At 50.6% G+C, this 17,453-nt stretch overlaps 1 protein-coding gene across 17 annotated transcripts in view; it reads right to left on the bottom strand.

Moving 5' to 3' along the window:
* Window positions 1-17,453, bottom strand: part of ANKS1A (ankyrin repeat and sterile alpha motif domain containing 1A) — a 124,280-nt gene that overhangs the window by 32,534 nt on the left and 74,293 nt on the right. For all 17 annotated transcript variants that reach the window (XM_062625540.1, XM_062625535.1, XM_062625537.1 and 14 more), the window contains one exon: window positions 10,834-10,940. In XM_062625540.1, coding sequence (XP_062481524.1) covers window positions 10,834-10,940 — 107 coding nt within the window. The remainder of the gene's footprint in view (window positions 1-10,833; window positions 10,941-17,453) is intronic.

Here is a 17,453-nt window from a genome sequence, read left to right as displayed (position 1 = left end):
CCAGTCCAACCCTTACCCCAGCACTGCCCAGGCCACCCCTAACCCATGGCACTGAGGCCTCGTCTCCACGCTGTGTGAACACTTGCAGGGACGGTGACTGCAGCCCTGCCCTGGGCAGCCTGTTCCAATGCCTGAGCACCCTCTGGGGCAGGAATTGTTCCTCAGCTCCATCTAAACCTGCCCTGGGGCAGCTTCATCTACACAAGGGTAAACGCACACCCAGATGAGCCCTCTTCCACCCCCACCGGCAACCCGAAGAGCCTGAACCGTCAGCCCGGCTGCAGACACCTGAAAGCGGGGAAGGTGAATCCCCCTCTCCTGCTCTCCAGGCAGGCAGAGACCGGCTGCAGACAGCCTGGAGGGGCTTTATTCCCCACTCTTCCTCAGAGCCAAACAGAGCTCTCTGTGGAAAGGCCCAAATACACGCGACCGTGAGGGGCACCTCTGAACCCCACCTGTGCCCTCTGCATTGCCCTCATGCAGGGCAGTACTCTGCCAGCGACCCGTGCCCATGGCTGGGCTGCCCCAGAGGATGCTGGCGCAGCCGACCCGCCTGCAGAAACAGGCTTTTAGAGACAGGGTCGCTTTAGTCATGCTTCACACCTTGCTCTGTAATTAAACAGCCTGGAAGGCTCCAGGTTTCTCATTAAAGGCACAAACAGCACAGTCAGAGGGTACACTGTGGGAAGGCAGCGTCCCCTCCTGCTAGTTCGGTGACCCCAAAGGCAAGTGCGCCAAAAGCAGAGCTGCTGCAACCTGCCAGCATCCCTCCACCAGGAGGACGCTCTGCAGGCACTTAACTACCCAATTTTCAGACGCTGGTTCTCGCACAGAGCCTGGCTCCAGGCCATCCTCTCCTTCCAGCCAAGGAAAGGCCCCAGGCAAAGGAAGTGTCAAATAGGACGCATGGTCTTGTCGAGCCAGCAATGCAGCCGAATGAACCCCGACTGCTGCCCTAAGCTCAGGCTAACACAAGTGCTGCCTCTGTTACTAAACCCTGTATTAAAGACAAGCAATGGACTGCAGGGAAGTCAGGGACCAGAATGTGTTTGCTATTAAAAACAACAGATGCAAAACCCAAACACAGCTTTTCCAGACTACAAAGGCTTCTGAAAACATCTACAGCAGAGCGCCTTCAGCTGCATGAGCCAAAGCATCCAGCTTTTCTTACATTAATGCATACAAAGCTCTTTTTCCCTTCAGTACATTCAAGACAATTTGCATCTTATCAAGGATTTTGCTGCCACTGCTATTGCTTTACTTCTGGCAAACAAATGCCTGGATGTGGGAGATGGGAGATGCATCCAGCTTACCACAGACCCAGCCAACAGAGACAATACAAAGCAAGCCTGCAACCAGAGACTGCACCTTCCTTAGCCTCAACACCAATTTCCCCTTTTCAGGCAGAATAAAAAAGGATCAAGAAGCCTCGTGCTGGCCATCCTGGGAGCAGCCAGCTGCAGCCTTCAGAGCCTCAATGCAAGCGGGCAGCTCAGGGGTTGCCACCCCAAAGACAGCAGCTCAGTGGCGTGCCCAGCAAGGGGATGTGGTGAGTCCTGCATGGCTCTGCCTGCTCCTGCTGCCAGACTTGTAAAAAACCACTGCACTTCACAGCCCTGCGGCCCCAGGCAGCATCCCAAGGGTAAGGGAAGGCAGGAAAATTCAGACAGATGAGCTACAGCAAAGGTATTCCCGGGAGCGGAACAAGCCGCTGCAGCCAGGAACGAGCTCCCTGTCCCCAGATCTATCAGTAGTTAATGACAAAGAATCACCTTCCCTGCAGGGTTTGGAGGTTGCACATTTGGCCTCATCCAGCCCCTCTGCATGTCCAAACCCATCTGAGCGGGGTACAGGGAGGCACCCACCAGCCTCAACCTGCTGACTGCACAAGGGGCTGGATGGAGCTGTGCTTGGAGTAAAGCCCTGCTAATGTGTTCTGCTCCACAGGACAAGAACACCTAATGCCTCGGTTAATGGACTAACCTAGAAACAAGTTTGTGCTCTGTCTGTGTGATTCGGACTTGTGGGCTTTTCACCTGGGACCCCCACTGATAGCTCAGAGCTTTTAGAGACCACCAAAAGCTGAAACCTCCCACACCAGAGCCTTGATTACACGGTGCTGAGTACCCACAGCTCCATGAGCCAACCCTGGCTGCTCAACCCCGCCAACAAACCTGCACCAGTGGCTTATTTATCTCAGAGCAGGCTCATGACCCCAAAGCTGGGTCCTGCACACCCCAGGGCTCACACAAATACGTATTTGCAATTGGCCTCATGACCCGTGGGGTTTTGTGTTGTCCATTAATGCCATCCACAGTTCAGTGGGAACAAGGGGAAAAGCAGGGTTTGCTTAGCTAAGGGCACGACAACGAAGTCCCACTGGTTGTGGAAAAGGTTCACAGACAAAACCCTGCAATAAATCTCAGATTAGCACACGGCCTCTTCATTTCTGGTTCATTTTCTCCCCCATGCAGCCTGGCAGCGAGACAACAGCAGCGGAGCGGACCCGTCATGCTTGTCAAGTTCACGCAATTTTATTGAGAGGAAGAAACTAAAAGCTGCTTTAATGGCTTTTTGAATGGTTATTGGGCCTGCAGCTACCAAGGAATCAGATGTGAGCATCCAGATCTGGTCCACCCACTTTATTCCTCCAAATCCACTCCAAACTGGCTGCTCCCTGTGCAGTCCATTTCCACCATCTGGGGAGCTGCTGCGTAGCTCTGCTGCCTTCCCCCGGCAGAGCAGCCGGAACGCTCCCTCAAACCCCAGATCATTGCATGTCTCTGCTCTCCCTGTTCCCTTTCAGGGAAATCCCAATCCCCATAACCACGGTGGACAAAGCACAGTCCTCATGAACCGCCCAAGCAGTGTCTGAAACCCACTGGAGAACTATCAAAACAATTCACTTCACTGTATGAATCGATTCCCACTCAAAAGCTAAGCAGAAGCCCTCACACAAGGGGCCAATTCCACCCTTATGTGGTGTCCATCCAGGGTACAATCTACACAGGGGCTCACCTGGTTCCATACTAAAATATTCACCAACAGCTGTAATCACACCAAGTTTTCTCTTCATTTCATAGAATCCCAGACTGGTTCGAGTTGGAAGGGACCTTAAAGCTCCTCCAGCTCCAACCCCTGCCACGGGCAGGGACCCCTTCCACTAGAGCAGCTTGCTCCAAGCCCCTGTGTCCAACCTGCCCTTGAACACTGCCAGGGATGGGGCAGCCACAGCTTCTCTGGGCACCCTGTGCCAGCGCCTCAGCACCCTCACAGCAGGCAACTTCTTGCTTTAGATCCAACCTGAACTTCCCCTGTTTCAGTTTGAACCCATCACCCCTTGTCCTATCACTGCAGTCCCTGATGAAGAGTCCCTCCCCCGCATCCTTGTTAGCCCCCTTCAGACACTGGAAGCTGCTCTGAGGTCTCCCTGCAGCTTCTCTTCTCCAGGCTGAACAATCCCAGTGTTCTCAGCCTGGCTCCATACAGGAGGTGCTCCAGCCCCTGAGCATCCTCTGGCTGGAGGTCTCCTCTGGCCTTGCTCCAACAGCTCCATGTCCTTCTTATGTTGGGGACACCAGAACCGCACACAGTGCTGCAAGGGGGGTCTCACGAGAGCAGAGAAAAGGGGCAGGATCACCCCCTTCAACCTGCTGCTCACACATGGGCATGCAGCTCCTTGTCTGTGGGATCTGAGAGAGGTCACTGTTCTTCATAGATCACTACCGAGTGCAAACCACTACTGGAATATGTCAGTTAAGATCTCCCCAGATAACTACTATAAAACGACAAGTTTTATATGAAGACAGACCAAAGCTCAGGGGCACAGGCATGCTCAGAGCATGCTGAAAGCCTGCTTGCTGCCCAGGGGCCCCACATCGGTGAGCCAAGCTGGGTAGTTCTGAAGTGAATCGTGCAAAGCAGAGCTACAACTCACTGAGGCCACCAGGAGATGCCCTGTGCTCCAGCATGACAGGTATGGGATGAGAATGAAGCTTGCACAACGTCAGCCAGCACCCAAACCATGGGGGTTTGCAGGGTGAAGGTGACAGCTCCATCCACATCCTATCCTTTGACATGAGGGCTGTCCTGGGCCCCAGCTGGGCAGAGCTCACTGAGCTGCCCTCCAGCTCTGCTCAAACACCAATCCAGAACCTCAGCTCCATGTCTTCATCATCCACACACACAGAAGAGAGGAAAAAGGCTCTTCCATAACAAAACACTGCAGGTTAACCTAACACAGTGCTGAATTACATTTGATCAAACTAAAGCCAGGACTCTAAATTATTTGTGCACACCCCGTTATTCCAATGCCATCATTTTTTTACCACTTCTGCCCAATTATTATAAACAACAGAAAAAAGCAAGCCAGAGGAGCCCACGGCACTACATGAGGAGAACAGATTTCCCTTTCTGATGCTGTCTCATTGAATCAGTGTTAGCTGCTTTCCACACACTCCATGGGCTTCAACAAGAAAATTAAAAGGCACCATTAAAAGAGGCTGAGGTTCTCTTTTACCTGCTCATTTGTGAATCAAAGTATCTCTGGACTGAATAAAAAGTTCAGTTACAGAATAATGGCACAACTGCCAGAGCATGTGAGGTTTGCCCTTTTCAGATGCCAGCCTGAACAGTTGTCTGGGGTAGCAGCAAAAATTCAGCCCTCCCAGGGAAAGGAAAAGCTTTTGCAAGCATCTCAGACACGTTTATGGGATCTGTGGGACCACAAAAAAACCGTAGTGAGGGTGCAGGTAATGGTATTTCCTTCCCCATTTCTTAATTCCACCATGAATTACTGCAATTCCTTCTTATTACAGTAACAATGCCTCTTCTTCCCCCAGCACAGCAGAGCCCAGCTTGGCCTCTCCTATGGATCACTCCCGTGTTTGCTACAGGACACCAGGGTGCATTTCAAGGTGCAAGACCAGCTTCCCATGGTCTTCCCAAAGGGAATATCTGCTGCAGATGCACTGGTGACCACAGGAGACACGACAGGACCAAGTCTAGGAGCAGCAGAACCCCTCTTACTCCACATTCCTGTGACACTTTGGAGCTACCCCAGCTTATTTCCAGTCAGGCTCAACTCCATGTATAGAGCATCTTTCTGAATGGCACTGCTCACTCACTGCTACGGTTGTGTGATCTGACCTTTTCCTTCCTCCTTTGGTGCAGGAAGAGGCAATGGGTCTCCAGAAACCCCCGGCTGCACTCTGCACGTGGGAGGCAGCAGTGCTGGCTCCTCCTGGGTGGTGGAGTATTCTTGGTTCATTAGTCCTGTTAACATTTGGCAAGCAATTCTGCTGAGGATTTAGCTCGACTTGCAAAGCTTTACTATTGCTAAGTCAAGGGCAGCACAGCCAATGCCGGTAATACTCAGCTACCAGCTTCAATTCAGTCCTGTTTACTCATTGCACAAATAAACCTTTCCCCTCTAATGAAAGAATTCCAGTAGGCTGCGAAGCAGAGAAGGAGAATTTGAAGCACCATCTCCCCTTTAGTCTTTTTTAATCCCCAGCTGGCTGAACAGACTGCTTTTTGAATTAAAGCCTCATATTAGAAGCAGAAGCTGAGTGTCACAGTCTGATTGCCCCAAGCCAGCAATGCTGGCACTGAAGGTCACTCAGTGGCAAGGGAGGATGAACCAAGGAAGCTGCTCCCTTGGACCACGGGGTGAGTGCTGCGGAACAACAGCAAGGAAACCACAGAAAGCCCTTTTCCTTCCTAGCATTGCCCAGAAACACAACAAAACTGCTGTAATCAACTTAAAGAGAATGTAAGAATTGTTCCAAATACTAACACCTGCAAATTGGGCCACATTTCTGTGCCTGGAGAGAGGCTCAAGTCTTGAATAGCCTGTTTCTTCCCTCAACCAAGCCAAAAGGTTGCACAAGCTGGAATAAATTGCCATCAGTCCCTTCCCATAAACATGTCCATTGGCAAATAGGCTTTAAGGTCACATCAAATGGATGTTTAAATAATGCTGCTATCTTGTGTTAGCAGTATCCACCCTAAGTGAAGTCAATACTTCATCAACATCATTTACTCTGCACTAGTCATAAACAAACTTGGTTTTGTATTGGACTGGGAAACTGGTCAGTGCCACCGAGATGCTCTCGCGTGCCACGTCCAGCACTGCAGCACTTGGGTTTGTCCTGCACATTTAACAGGAATTTTACATCATGGAAACACTGAGGCAATTCTGCTTTCAGTGCTGGAAGAAAGCAACACATCAATGAGGCCAGTGCTGAAACAGCCTGTCCACAGCATCCCACGCCGGCTCCGGTTCCCAAAACACCCAACGCTTGTGTCAGTCATTGCATTTATGCATTTTCACCTGGGATTCCCTTCTCCTTACCATGATTGTATCAACTTGTTCTTCCCCGATAACCAATTCACAAGCTCTCAAAAATCCCTGCGAGTTCCAAAAGTGAGAACATTCCCAACAAGCCCCAACACTGCTCAGAACAAATGGGTAGGACAAGTAATACTCTTCTTTGTCCTGAACTCCCCCAAAAGAGAAACAGCTCTGGCAGAAACACACATCACTGTGGTGCCGTCATCACTCTTGTACCAAAGCAGACCTGAACTGCAATAGTTTGCTGACAACTGAAGTGCTGTCTCACAAGCTTGTGCGCAAAGGGTCCTGCTGGAGCGCGAGGCCTCCAGCTACATCCCTATACAGAGCTGGAATTCCCAAAAGCAGAGAAGCCTCAGCCTGACATTCACAGCCATCTGCTAAAATACACTTTTCCCTTCTCCTTTTATAGGAGAACCTGTAAAATGCTCATGGCTCACATTGTGGCTTACATCTCCAAGCCTGCCTCTTCATGTAGACCTACGGAAACTGCAGGTCTCCAAAGGCACTTTCAGTGCTGCCTGTTGAGGTGCAGGAGCAGACCCTGACAAGGGAGCAGGATTCTTGCCCTGGCCCCGCTCAGCGCTTCTCCTCAGTGCTGCGGGAGACGCAGCCTGCAGCAGCCAGACGCATGTCCGGAGAGCACAGCTGATCCCTGGATTGCTGAGAGTGAGGGAATTAATATTATTGGAAACAATGCATGTTTCTGCCTTCCTAGATTAATATCTAGTTAAAGAAGCCCAATCCATTTCATTGAATCATAGAATGGTTTGGGGTGGAAGGGACCTTAAAGCTCCTCCAGCTCCAACCCCTGCCACGGGCAGGGACCCCTTCCACTAGAGCAGCTTGTTCCGAGCCCCTGTGTCCAACCTGGCCTTGAACACTGCCAGGGATGGGGCAGCCACAGCTTCTCTGGGCACCCTGTGCCAGCGCCTCAGCACCCTCACAGGGAAGAGCTTCTGCCTAAGAGCTCATCTCAGTCTCCCCTCTGGCAGGTTAAAGCCATTCCCCTTGGCCTGTCCCTACATCCCTTCTCCCAAGCCCCTCTCCAGGTTTCCTGCAGCCCCTTCAGGCACTGGAGCTGCTCTGAGGTCTACCCTTCAGGAGCCTTCTCTTCTCCAGGCTGACCCAGCCCAGCTCTCTCAGCCTGGCTCCAGAGCAGAGCTGCTCCAGCCCTCACAGCATCTCCATGGCCTCCTCTGGCCTCGCTCCAACAGCTCCACATCCCTCTTACAACACCTTCCAACCTCACTTTACCATACTGCACATTCTTGACTCAATTCCTAAAGGAAATTTCCTAAAGGAAATGAGTCTGGGGGAAAAGGCTTTTGTAATACAGGGCACAAATTAACACAAGAGCCAACTGAAAACATGCAGGGATCTGGAATTCCTGAAAGCAGACCTGGCTAAGTACAGGCTGTAAGAGCACCAAAAAGCACCAGCCAAGCTCTGTACTCCCCAGTTTTTCTCTCTCCGCAACTCTGTACTACCTGCTGGGTAGCCAGTACACTTTAAACATCTACCAGAGCCCTCAACACCTCTGTGCCAGCAAACACCAGATTTCACCCAGTTACCACTGTGGTTACAGGATATGCTCTTTGTTAGACTCTTCTTAACCCTACTTTCAGTTACTACCTGCTGCAGGCTGAGTATTCTTCAGAAGTGTAATGAAGAGCTCTTCTTCCAGGACACTGTCCCTGCTTTACAGCTGTACTATCACTACACATCAGTTTCCTCTTGCAATGCTTTTCTTGTCTACCCACTGGACAAACTGCTTGTTTGCTCACAAACGGGCACCTTGGGGACTCTGGAAGCCACAGGAGCCTGAAAACCCCATGCAGTGTGAGATCTGACACAGAAAACAAGAGCGCTTCTGTATCAAAAGACTCCAACTGCATTTTTGCAGCTAACATTAATTAGCCACACAGCCCATCTGGCAATTTGCAAACTATTACCAGGCATTCTCTGGACCTTGAAATACTTCACATAATGAGGCCCTAACAGAGACTAAGCCTTCACAAAAGCCATTTTAACTCCAGGAAAACAATGACACTCAGTTTGACAGATTCTTCGTTAGTGACTGGAAGTGGCACTTCGGAAAGAAACTGTTATGTAAAAACAAAAGGAATGGACAGCCTGGAATGCCAGGAGCAAAAGCATCCAGGTCTTTCAGCGCTCGCTGCACCAGCCAGCTTCAGTGTTTACAGCTTTAATAATTCATCTGAGAACATCAAAATCACTGCTAAAACCAAATTACCTATTTGATCCTCATCCGTACTGCATCCGAACATTTTCCTTCCGCAACATCAGAAGCTGAAGGCAAGTAACACCACAGAGAAAAAGGTTCCTAATAATTAAACTTTCATCCTGGGCTGCCTGGATTAGCTTGGAGTTGCCAGGACTTAAAGCAAAGGATTTAAAGCCAGTTTTGCCATGGGTGCCAGAGCCAGCTTCCTAGTGAAAGCAATAAGCAGCCAAAGGGAAATCAGCCAGGGTTTGCAGGAAACCTTTGTTAAATTACTTGACCTTTTAAATTTGGGAGGGATGAAGAAGGAGAGCAGCCCATTCCCTGAGACCAGCAGAAGCTGATTCCTGCACTGGGAACAGCTGCCTGGCACTGGATAGGAAAGAAAACCAGTCAGGCATGAACACTATTAAAAAGCAACTCCTACCATGTACACCATAAAATCCCCCAGTGAGACGCATACAAGGCACCTTTGCTTTCATCTTATAAATAACAAAATTCTGCATCAGTCTGCAACGAAGCGTTGCTATTTACTGCAAATAAGCAGTCAACAAAAATTCCTGCTTCCGAGCCTCCAGCTCCTACCTGGAAAGTGAATTTCCTTCACTATCAAACTTCTGTGCTGCAGGAGGTCCATCACCACACTCGTCAGGCAGGGTCAGTCCCAGTGAAGGTGGTTTTATCTGCTACCTGCTGGAGTGAGCGCAGCCCACAAACACCACAAAAGTCAAAGGTCCACCAGCAGAGGGGATCTGTGGGGCATTATTCCATTTCAATTCCTTGTAGCATACCCAGAGCATCCCACAGGTGCAGTCAGACCACCCCAGCACGCAGGAATGCTGATTCCTCACCCAGAGCTGAACACACAAGCCCAAAGCACAGCAGTCAAGGCTTCATCTGAAGGCTGGGACGAGCCGGGTGGGACACTGAGGGACCAGAGCCCCTCAGAGCTGGACCTGGCTTGGCTGTGGCAGTGCCAGAACCCAGTGAGGGCAACCAGGGCTTCCATGGGGGCAGCTTGCTCCAAATCCTCCCCAGGAAAGAGGGACAGCGCTGCACATGGCTGTAGGACCAGGATAAGGTAGAGGCAGAAGGTTGCATGGTAAGACCATCGCCGGTCGCCAGCAGTTCCTGTACTGAAGGTGCACAAATCACAGTCAAATCCAGCTCTCTAGGGGAGCACTGGCCCTGCCAGGCTAAGGTAGGATGACAAAGGGATAAAGTGCTTGCCATGCAGACCAGAAGGAATGGCTGGATGCTGCCACAGTACTCAACTTCCAGGGATGCTTAGAGATCCCAAGCCATTTGCAAGTACTGTTGACCAACAGTACCTACCCCTGCCGATACTTGTTCCTTCTGCAGCTGCCCCACACACACCCCCTCACCACTGCCAGACGGCTGCCGTGTGTTCCAAATCCTGTCACCCAGCTCACAACAGAACTGGCAAGCACACATCCTCCACACCCTCCCCACTGCCCACTGTACCAAATGCCAAGGCAGGATATTACATTAGCCCAAATGACTTTTCCAAAGGTTTACAGCCATTTCTAGTAATCCTCTATTTGCAAAACTTGGGAGTCCACACTCAAACACCATTTCTTTAAGCCATGCAGGAAGAGCCCTCCTGAGCGCCAACATTTTCTGCCTTTGCTGGTCATCAGTCCACATGAAATCTCCAGCTAACTGGTTATTTAATAAAACTGGTTATCAAATAAAACCCCTCAACATTAAGCATTACTGTGTTGTCATCATTAGGATTCAGAGCCAACAGTGTCAGTGCAACTGGGTACAGCTCATTTACATCCTGTCTGCATGCTTACAGTAGGTATAGCTCCAACAAGAGTTCCTCCACCTCCTTCACAGTCCACAACACAGACTGCTCAGTGATTTCTTCAAGACGCTACTTCAGTGTTTGAAATTCCCATTCAGAAACAGGAATTCCAGTTCCCGTTTCTGAAGTAAATTGGGTGGTAAAGATTTCAGAGGCAGAATAAATGAACCTGCATATCAAAATTACAGTGGAATAACTACATCACCTGAATTAAATGCGAAGATGAATGACCCAGACCCAACACAACCCTTACTTCTTTCGTCTGACCTTCCACACCCCCAGGACCATCCTGCTGCGCTGCAGAACCCAGATCTGTGCTGCAGCTGACACGGGGTGTCCATAACAGGTCAAGGTTTGACCAACACATCGGGTAGAGCCTGTGGGGTCCCAGCAGGAACTTACCAGGAAGCGGACATCATCAAAGCCGTTCAAAAGCAGCTTACTCTCATACTGCTGCAGGCCAATGGACTCCAGCCACTCCCCAACACTCTGCTCCAGCATCCGTGAACCTGACGAGAGAGGAATCGGCAGACGCTTGAAAAGGGAGAAACCATTAAGGCGGTAGCAGCGGCACTCTGAGGAAGACAGATGGCATTGCCACATCATAGTCATTACCATAAAGAAACTCAACAAATTATGCTCAGAGAACAACAAATCAGCTGGCAGACAATTCCTCTTGTGTGCACAGAGCATGGACAACGAGCTTTCAGTGCGTCTGTGGGCTCCGGGTTTAATCTGTATCCCGGTTAATGCTCCAAACCAGAACCACCTTGCCCGGGCAGAGTGTTTAGAAGCACTGCTGGGACCAGCACACCTCATGCACTGCTTTCAGGGCGAGTTTCTTGCCAAGCAAACACACGAAGCCCAACCCCATGGGATGCAGATCCACTCCTTGGCTCATCTGAAGGGGGCGGGAGGAGGGCAGAAAACTTTCACCCAAGGCATTCCCAGCCAGTTGGCAACGCGAGGGAATGAAGCAGAGCCACACAGGTCCTCTCATCCATGCAACTTGGGATGCGCTGCCCCAGTCAGCGGGCCAGGAGCAGTGGAGGCACAAAGCAGCTAGAGAGGAAAGACATCTTCATGCAGCTGAGACAACAGAACAGACACGACGGACTCTGAGAAAAGCAGCAGAAGCCAGACTAGAGCAGCTGTCCGCAGGAGACATGCAAGACAAAGAGAGCACACAAACTGCAGCAGAAGGAAAGAAGGGCTTATACTTTTTTTCCCCCAGCAGTCCTCAAAGAGGCAAACCATGGTAAGGGCTTTTTCTTGCTGTTACTGTGTTAACAGAAGCAGAGGCAAGAGTGAGCCCAAGCATGAGGCTGAGAGTCCTGGCACTGTCATTTTACCACGCATCCCGACACATGGCATTCCAGTACCGGCTGCACTGATGAGTCTAACTACACCCCTGCACTGGGTGACAGCAAGAGACAGAGGAATCAGTATGGTTTTCACCTAATGCATTCAGTCCTGTCAGGTATCTGGTACATGCTTGTATCTGCCCTTCCTTATCTTCAGCCAAGCTCAGCTGCTGCAACCGAGCCCCCCACTCAAAGACGGAGCAGCTCTGGAGGAGGAGGCATTTCAGTTCCTTGCTTCCAAACCATGGCAAAACAGAAAGAACCCAAAGGCAAGCACACTCTCCTGTCTTCCTGCAGCAGCTCAAGTCCAAGACATGCCCTGGTACCTCCCCTTAGGATATCCCAACACCCTAAGGAAACTGCACAGACAAGCTTTCCCTTCCCTCACCCCTGGGAAGGGAATCCAATGACTTGTTACTGTCCTCTAGAAAAGCTTGAGACCTTAAATATGACCCCCAAAAAAAGTTCAGAGATCTCCTTTAATCAGGGAATTTGCTATGCAAGACAGGCAGAATTTTTCAAGCTTCTTAGCACATCTGTTTCAAGGATATATGCAAACAAAAAGATGCTCAGGAAAACCAAAGTTTGCTTCTTTGAACCTTCAGGTCTGCTGAAGCTGGCTGGTACCTTCCAAAGCATCCTTCCCCCCCCACCTGCTGCAATGGCTGCACAAGGCAGAGCTCACGGTGCCATCTGGAGATTCTTGGGATAAGGGTTCCTGTTGCTTTGGTCCATAGGAGAGCTCCTCTGGTCCACAGGAGAGCTCCTCTGCCAGGCGAGTCCGACAGAGCTGGCCAGTCTTTCTAGTGCACACTGCAGCACGAGCAACGCAGAGATCACAAAAGGTTTCTGTCTCCCTCCCCTAACACAGCCTCTAGAAAGGCAGCAGCTAAACCTGGAATTCATGCAACAAGCTCCTGCTCGGCCGGGGTCTCCATCCTGCCCTTCTGTGGGTCCCAGCAGCCGTGTCCCCTCCCGGAGCAGCGCGTGTCCTTGCGGAGCGCTGCAGTGCTTTGTCTGAAGGCAGCGAGCTCCACGCTTGCCGTTCCACTCGCAGTCTTGTCTCCGGCTTTCGCATCGCCTGTCCCTCCCTTCTCTTCATCCTCTTACCCCTCCCAGCTTTTCCATCCTCTGTACAAGCAGCGACCAGAAGCTGCAGGAGAGGGGAGGGAGAAGCAGCTTTCTAACTCTCTGGTGGCAATGACTGGCTTCTATTTTCTCAGGATGGACTACACGCCTTGGGTTTTCCACAGACGAGGTTACTGCTCTGCTTTGACAGTTCCAAGTGATTTGTGGCTGGCTCAGAATTAATTCATCAAGAGAGAGGTGAGGAAACTGCTTGCTGCCTACTACAGCATTTCTGGAAGCAGCCGGGGCATTGGCAGGGGAATGAAATCACGGCTCTGAGCTCCTGAATTCAGGTTTTGAAAAGATTATTTACTCTTCTCAGCCTTTCAACACACTCATAAATGTATTTCTGCTTTTACAGGGGAAAGCTACAGTGACACCAAGTGCAGGGTTTTAAAACCACTTCAAATCAAGACAAAATGAAGCAGGGGCTGGGTATCTGGAGGAAGGGGAGTGGTGGGGTTTACTTCAAAAGGAAAAGGAGAACGGATGCCCAAAGCATCCTAGGTGAAAATAAAGACTAAAATACACTTACTATTTGTATGTTACAAGGATGACACAAGAACAAATGAATCCCAGTCACTGTCGTCCCCCCCCGCCCCAGCAAGAGCCTGATCACAACTTCTGACTGAAACAAACCCCTGATGCTCAGCTCCATCCTCCTTATGCTCCACGTTTCATGAATCCTACCTTCAAAGGGTTTGCAGAGGCAGAGGGGGAAGCAGTCAATAGAGTGTAGTTACAAATAATGAGAGTATTTCAAAGTTGCAAAGCAAGCAAGCCAGCAATTCAGTTCCTCCTGCAGGACATTTTTCATGTTACACAGCGTGCTTCAAAGAAAACAGGAAAGGGAGAGGGCTACGAGGGTTCAGAAGGGCCCTTTTGGAAGTTACAGTTCCAATAATGACCTTTAGTGTAAAGTGTGAGTCTGTTTGGAGGGCGAAATAAGAATGTGGGCCACTCCAGACAAAAAGCATCACCCTCATCACCCTGTTTATGTGAGAACAGTTTAACAAGACCTGGTGTGGCCTGAAGACACTCAACCAAGCTTCACCCAGAAGGTAAAACTGAAAGTCCTAGTAAGCGCTGATGAAACCATCACAAAGCAAGCATGCAGGAGAACCCAGTCAGGCAGGTATTGCCCTGACTGGGAATGATCATCAGCTGGAAGTCCTTAAATCCACTGAGAAGCCCATATAGCCCATTGAGGAGGGCTATAATCTCAGGCAGTGCATTAGGCAAGATGGATGGGTGAGGCAAATGTAGTCACTAATGCCATCAGCTGCAAGGAAACAGCCAGCATCCAGCTCTACTGAACTAAGCTCAATTAGCCAAATGCACATTGCTAACAGATTTCCCCCTCTTTTGTCCAGTAAAACACTAAGCACATTCCTCATGTCTCAAGTCACAGGTAACTCACTGAGCCCCAATGCACTCCCTGTCCCTCCTGCCTGCATCAAACTGATTTATTGAGCAGAGACCACTCACCTAGGACTTTATCTCACTACTGCTGTAAAAGACAATAAAAAGTGTTTCTATAAATACATCAGCAACAAAAGGAGGGCAAAAGAGAATCTCCATCCTTTGTTGGATGTGGGGGGAAACAGCAACAAAGGACAAGGAAAAGGCTGAGGTGCTTAATGCCTCTCACTACAGGAGAGACATTGAGGTGCTGGAGCGGGGCCAGAGAAGGGCAGCGGAGCTGGTGCAGGGCCTGGAGCACAAGTGTGATGGGGAAGGGCTGAGGGACCTGGGGGGTTCAGGCTGGAGAAGAGAAGGCTCAGGGGGGACCTGATGGCTGCCTACAAGTGCCTGAGAGGAGGATGGAGCCAGGAGGGGCTGGGCTCTGCTCCCAAGGAACAAGGGATGGGACAAGAGGAAACGGCCTCAAGCTGCCCCAGGGCAGGTTTAGATGGAGCTGAGGAACAATTCCTGCCCCAGAGGGTGCTCAGGCATTGGAACAGGCTGCCCAGGGCAGGGCTGCAGTCACGGTCCCTAGAAGACATGAGATGTGGCACCTGGGGATATGATTTAGTGATGGACTTGGCAGTGCTAGGTTAACAGTTGAACTCAGTGATCTTAAAGGTCTTTTCCAACCTAAACAATCCTATGATTCCATCTCCTCTATTCTGAAGGAGGAAAATGCTGCTTGGCAAGTCACCATAACCCAGCGAGCAGCACACAGGCTTCTTGTTAAGAGCCAGCAGTGAGATGGAGCACTGCAGTGCAGTGGGGTTGAATTTCTGCTGCGAGACCTGTACTCCCCTACTCTTCTGACTCACTGGAAGGAAGAGATGATCAGAAGTGGGCTGAAGGAACTAAATAAATGAGTGACTACAAAACTCACGTGCAGGGAGACACAGACTGGACTCAAGCATCTCTTCACAGGCAAAACAATCCTTTAAAGCAAAGGTTAGGTGGAATCTGGTATCCTTTACAAGATGGTGTCCCTTGATTCCCCAAGCTCGGAAAAGCACCAACACGGATCAGTGACTTGTCTTTTCCTCCTTCCTACACCACCCCATCCTTGCAATACACACTTGGAAGATTTCCTTACAAGTTCTATCAGGATGAGAGGGTTGAACCTGTTGGCCAAGAAACAGCTTCTAGCTCCAAACTGTGTAAAGATGCCAGAATGCCCCTAATTCTCTTACCCTCCAGAGGCACTGCCCATAACACCATGGCAAGACAGGGAAGCTTTGTTACTGTTTTAGGGAGGAAAGCTTTATGGTACAGAAACCAGTTATTTGCCCATTTGTATGGGAAGCCTGGGGAATGGCTGGGACCTGAAAAGAAGTGCTTCAGGGCCTGGGCTTGTTCCAGCATGACTCCAAGGGCTCCTGCTCTCCCTATACACAAGTCAGTTGTATGTAATACCTGCCGGTATGAACAGACTCTCCACAGTAAGCAAAGCATTTTACCTTTCCAGGCAAATTAATGATTCCAGACACCAAATCAGTTAGGAGCCCCAGTATCTTCCAAGCCCAACCATTTCTGAGGATGAGAGGGCATTTGGAAAGTTCCCTGCAGCTCCCTGCACATCTGTGGTATGAGCTGAAGTGTTAAACCAGCCCCAACAAAGCCAGCAGGAGCAGAAAACACCAATGCCCAGGTGCAGGCACCCCAGGCCATCCTCTGCCTTTGCCTCTGCCCACTCTCTGGCTCACTGTGCTCACAGGGAAAGGAAGGATTAACAGGGAATGTGTAACAGCAGCTCAGCTGCACGCGACAGGCCCCAAACCCAGCGTAACACTGGGCAACCTGCAGGAAAACACCCGGCTTAAGGACAAGGCAGCTCCTGGGGCTGCCCGATTCCAGAGGTGGGTGTCCATTTTGCTGGAATGCCCCTGCACAAGGCTGAAGTGCTGGCTCCTCCTCTCTCCTCCATGTTAGACCTCTCCACTGATGCTATCGATCCATCACACATGCTGCTACAGCTCCAGACCGGCTTGGGGAGGGCTTGTCATAAAGCAGGGTGCTGAACAGTTGACACTGCATTAGGCCAAAAAAACCCCTTCTGACCCCAGAAAATATAAGCCCTCCTCAGTGCACAGTATCTAGGGCAGGCACAGGTTAAACTCCCATTGGGGATTCCCTGTCACCAAAGCAAAAACCCAGGTGATAAATGGATGTGAGATAAGCTCTGCTATGGCAAGCGTGAGCTGGGTGTGCGGATCCATATTAGCATCTCATCAAGAGATGCCCCCCCAGAGCAGTTCTGAGCTGCAGGCTGGAGGTGAAGGATTTAAAAGGACAGAATCCCTCGTGGTGGCAATTCTCCAGCAAGCTCTTTAAGTTCTGCTTTTGGTTTTGCTCCTGATTTAAAGGCAGAGAAGGGAATTCATGCTTAAAGCACAGGGGAAGCACATGTCCTGCAAGCAGCCTGGTTTAGCAGAGAGCGGTGCCTTCAGGCGTGCTCAGAAAAGCCTGGCACAGCCTAAGTTGAGGCACGTGGCACATTAGCCACAGCCAAAGGGCACAGCCATCATGATACCCATGCTGTCCTGCAACTGGCATCACCCCAGTGCTGCCCTAAGCACAGCCACTGTCCTAACAGAAACAGGGAGGCCCTTAGTGCCATGGGTTAGTGGTGGCCTTGGCAGTCCTGGGGTAATGGTTGGACTTGATGAGCTTAAAGGTCTTTTCCAACCTGGCTGATTCTGTGTTTCCCCCACAAGAGGCACTGGGAGAAGGTGGTGTCCCTGAACAGACAGGGCTGCTCCCAGCTATTGGGATGATGGCACTAGATCAGCCACAAAGCATCCCAGAGGGCAGTGCTGCCGCAGCTGAACTGGTCTCACCATCAGAAAGCATTTCCTAGGACAGCGTTTTCAAGGTGGAGATTTTCTAACCCCCTTGAGCAGAACATGACATTGAGGCACCTTCAGTCCCCAGGCAGCAGAGTTCATCAGCATCCACTTCATCAAGCTCTGTAGCTGTGTCTCACCTCCTGAGCAGCTTGGAAATGTAGAAGCACGGAGACAGTCACCTGGAGAAGGGGCAAGGTGACTTCCCCACTCTGCAAACCAT

Source organism: Pezoporus occidentalis, unplaced genomic scaffold, assembly GCF_034315485.1.
Source record: "Pezoporus occidentalis ecotype Australia unplaced genomic scaffold, CSIRO_AGI_Poc_V1 ctg280, whole genome shotgun sequence".
NCBI lineage: Eukaryota > Metazoa > Chordata > Aves > Psittaciformes > Psittacidae > Pezoporus > Pezoporus occidentalis.
The sequence above is the reverse complement of the archived record's forward strand: the minus strand, read 5'-3'. Positions and strand labels throughout refer to the sequence as shown.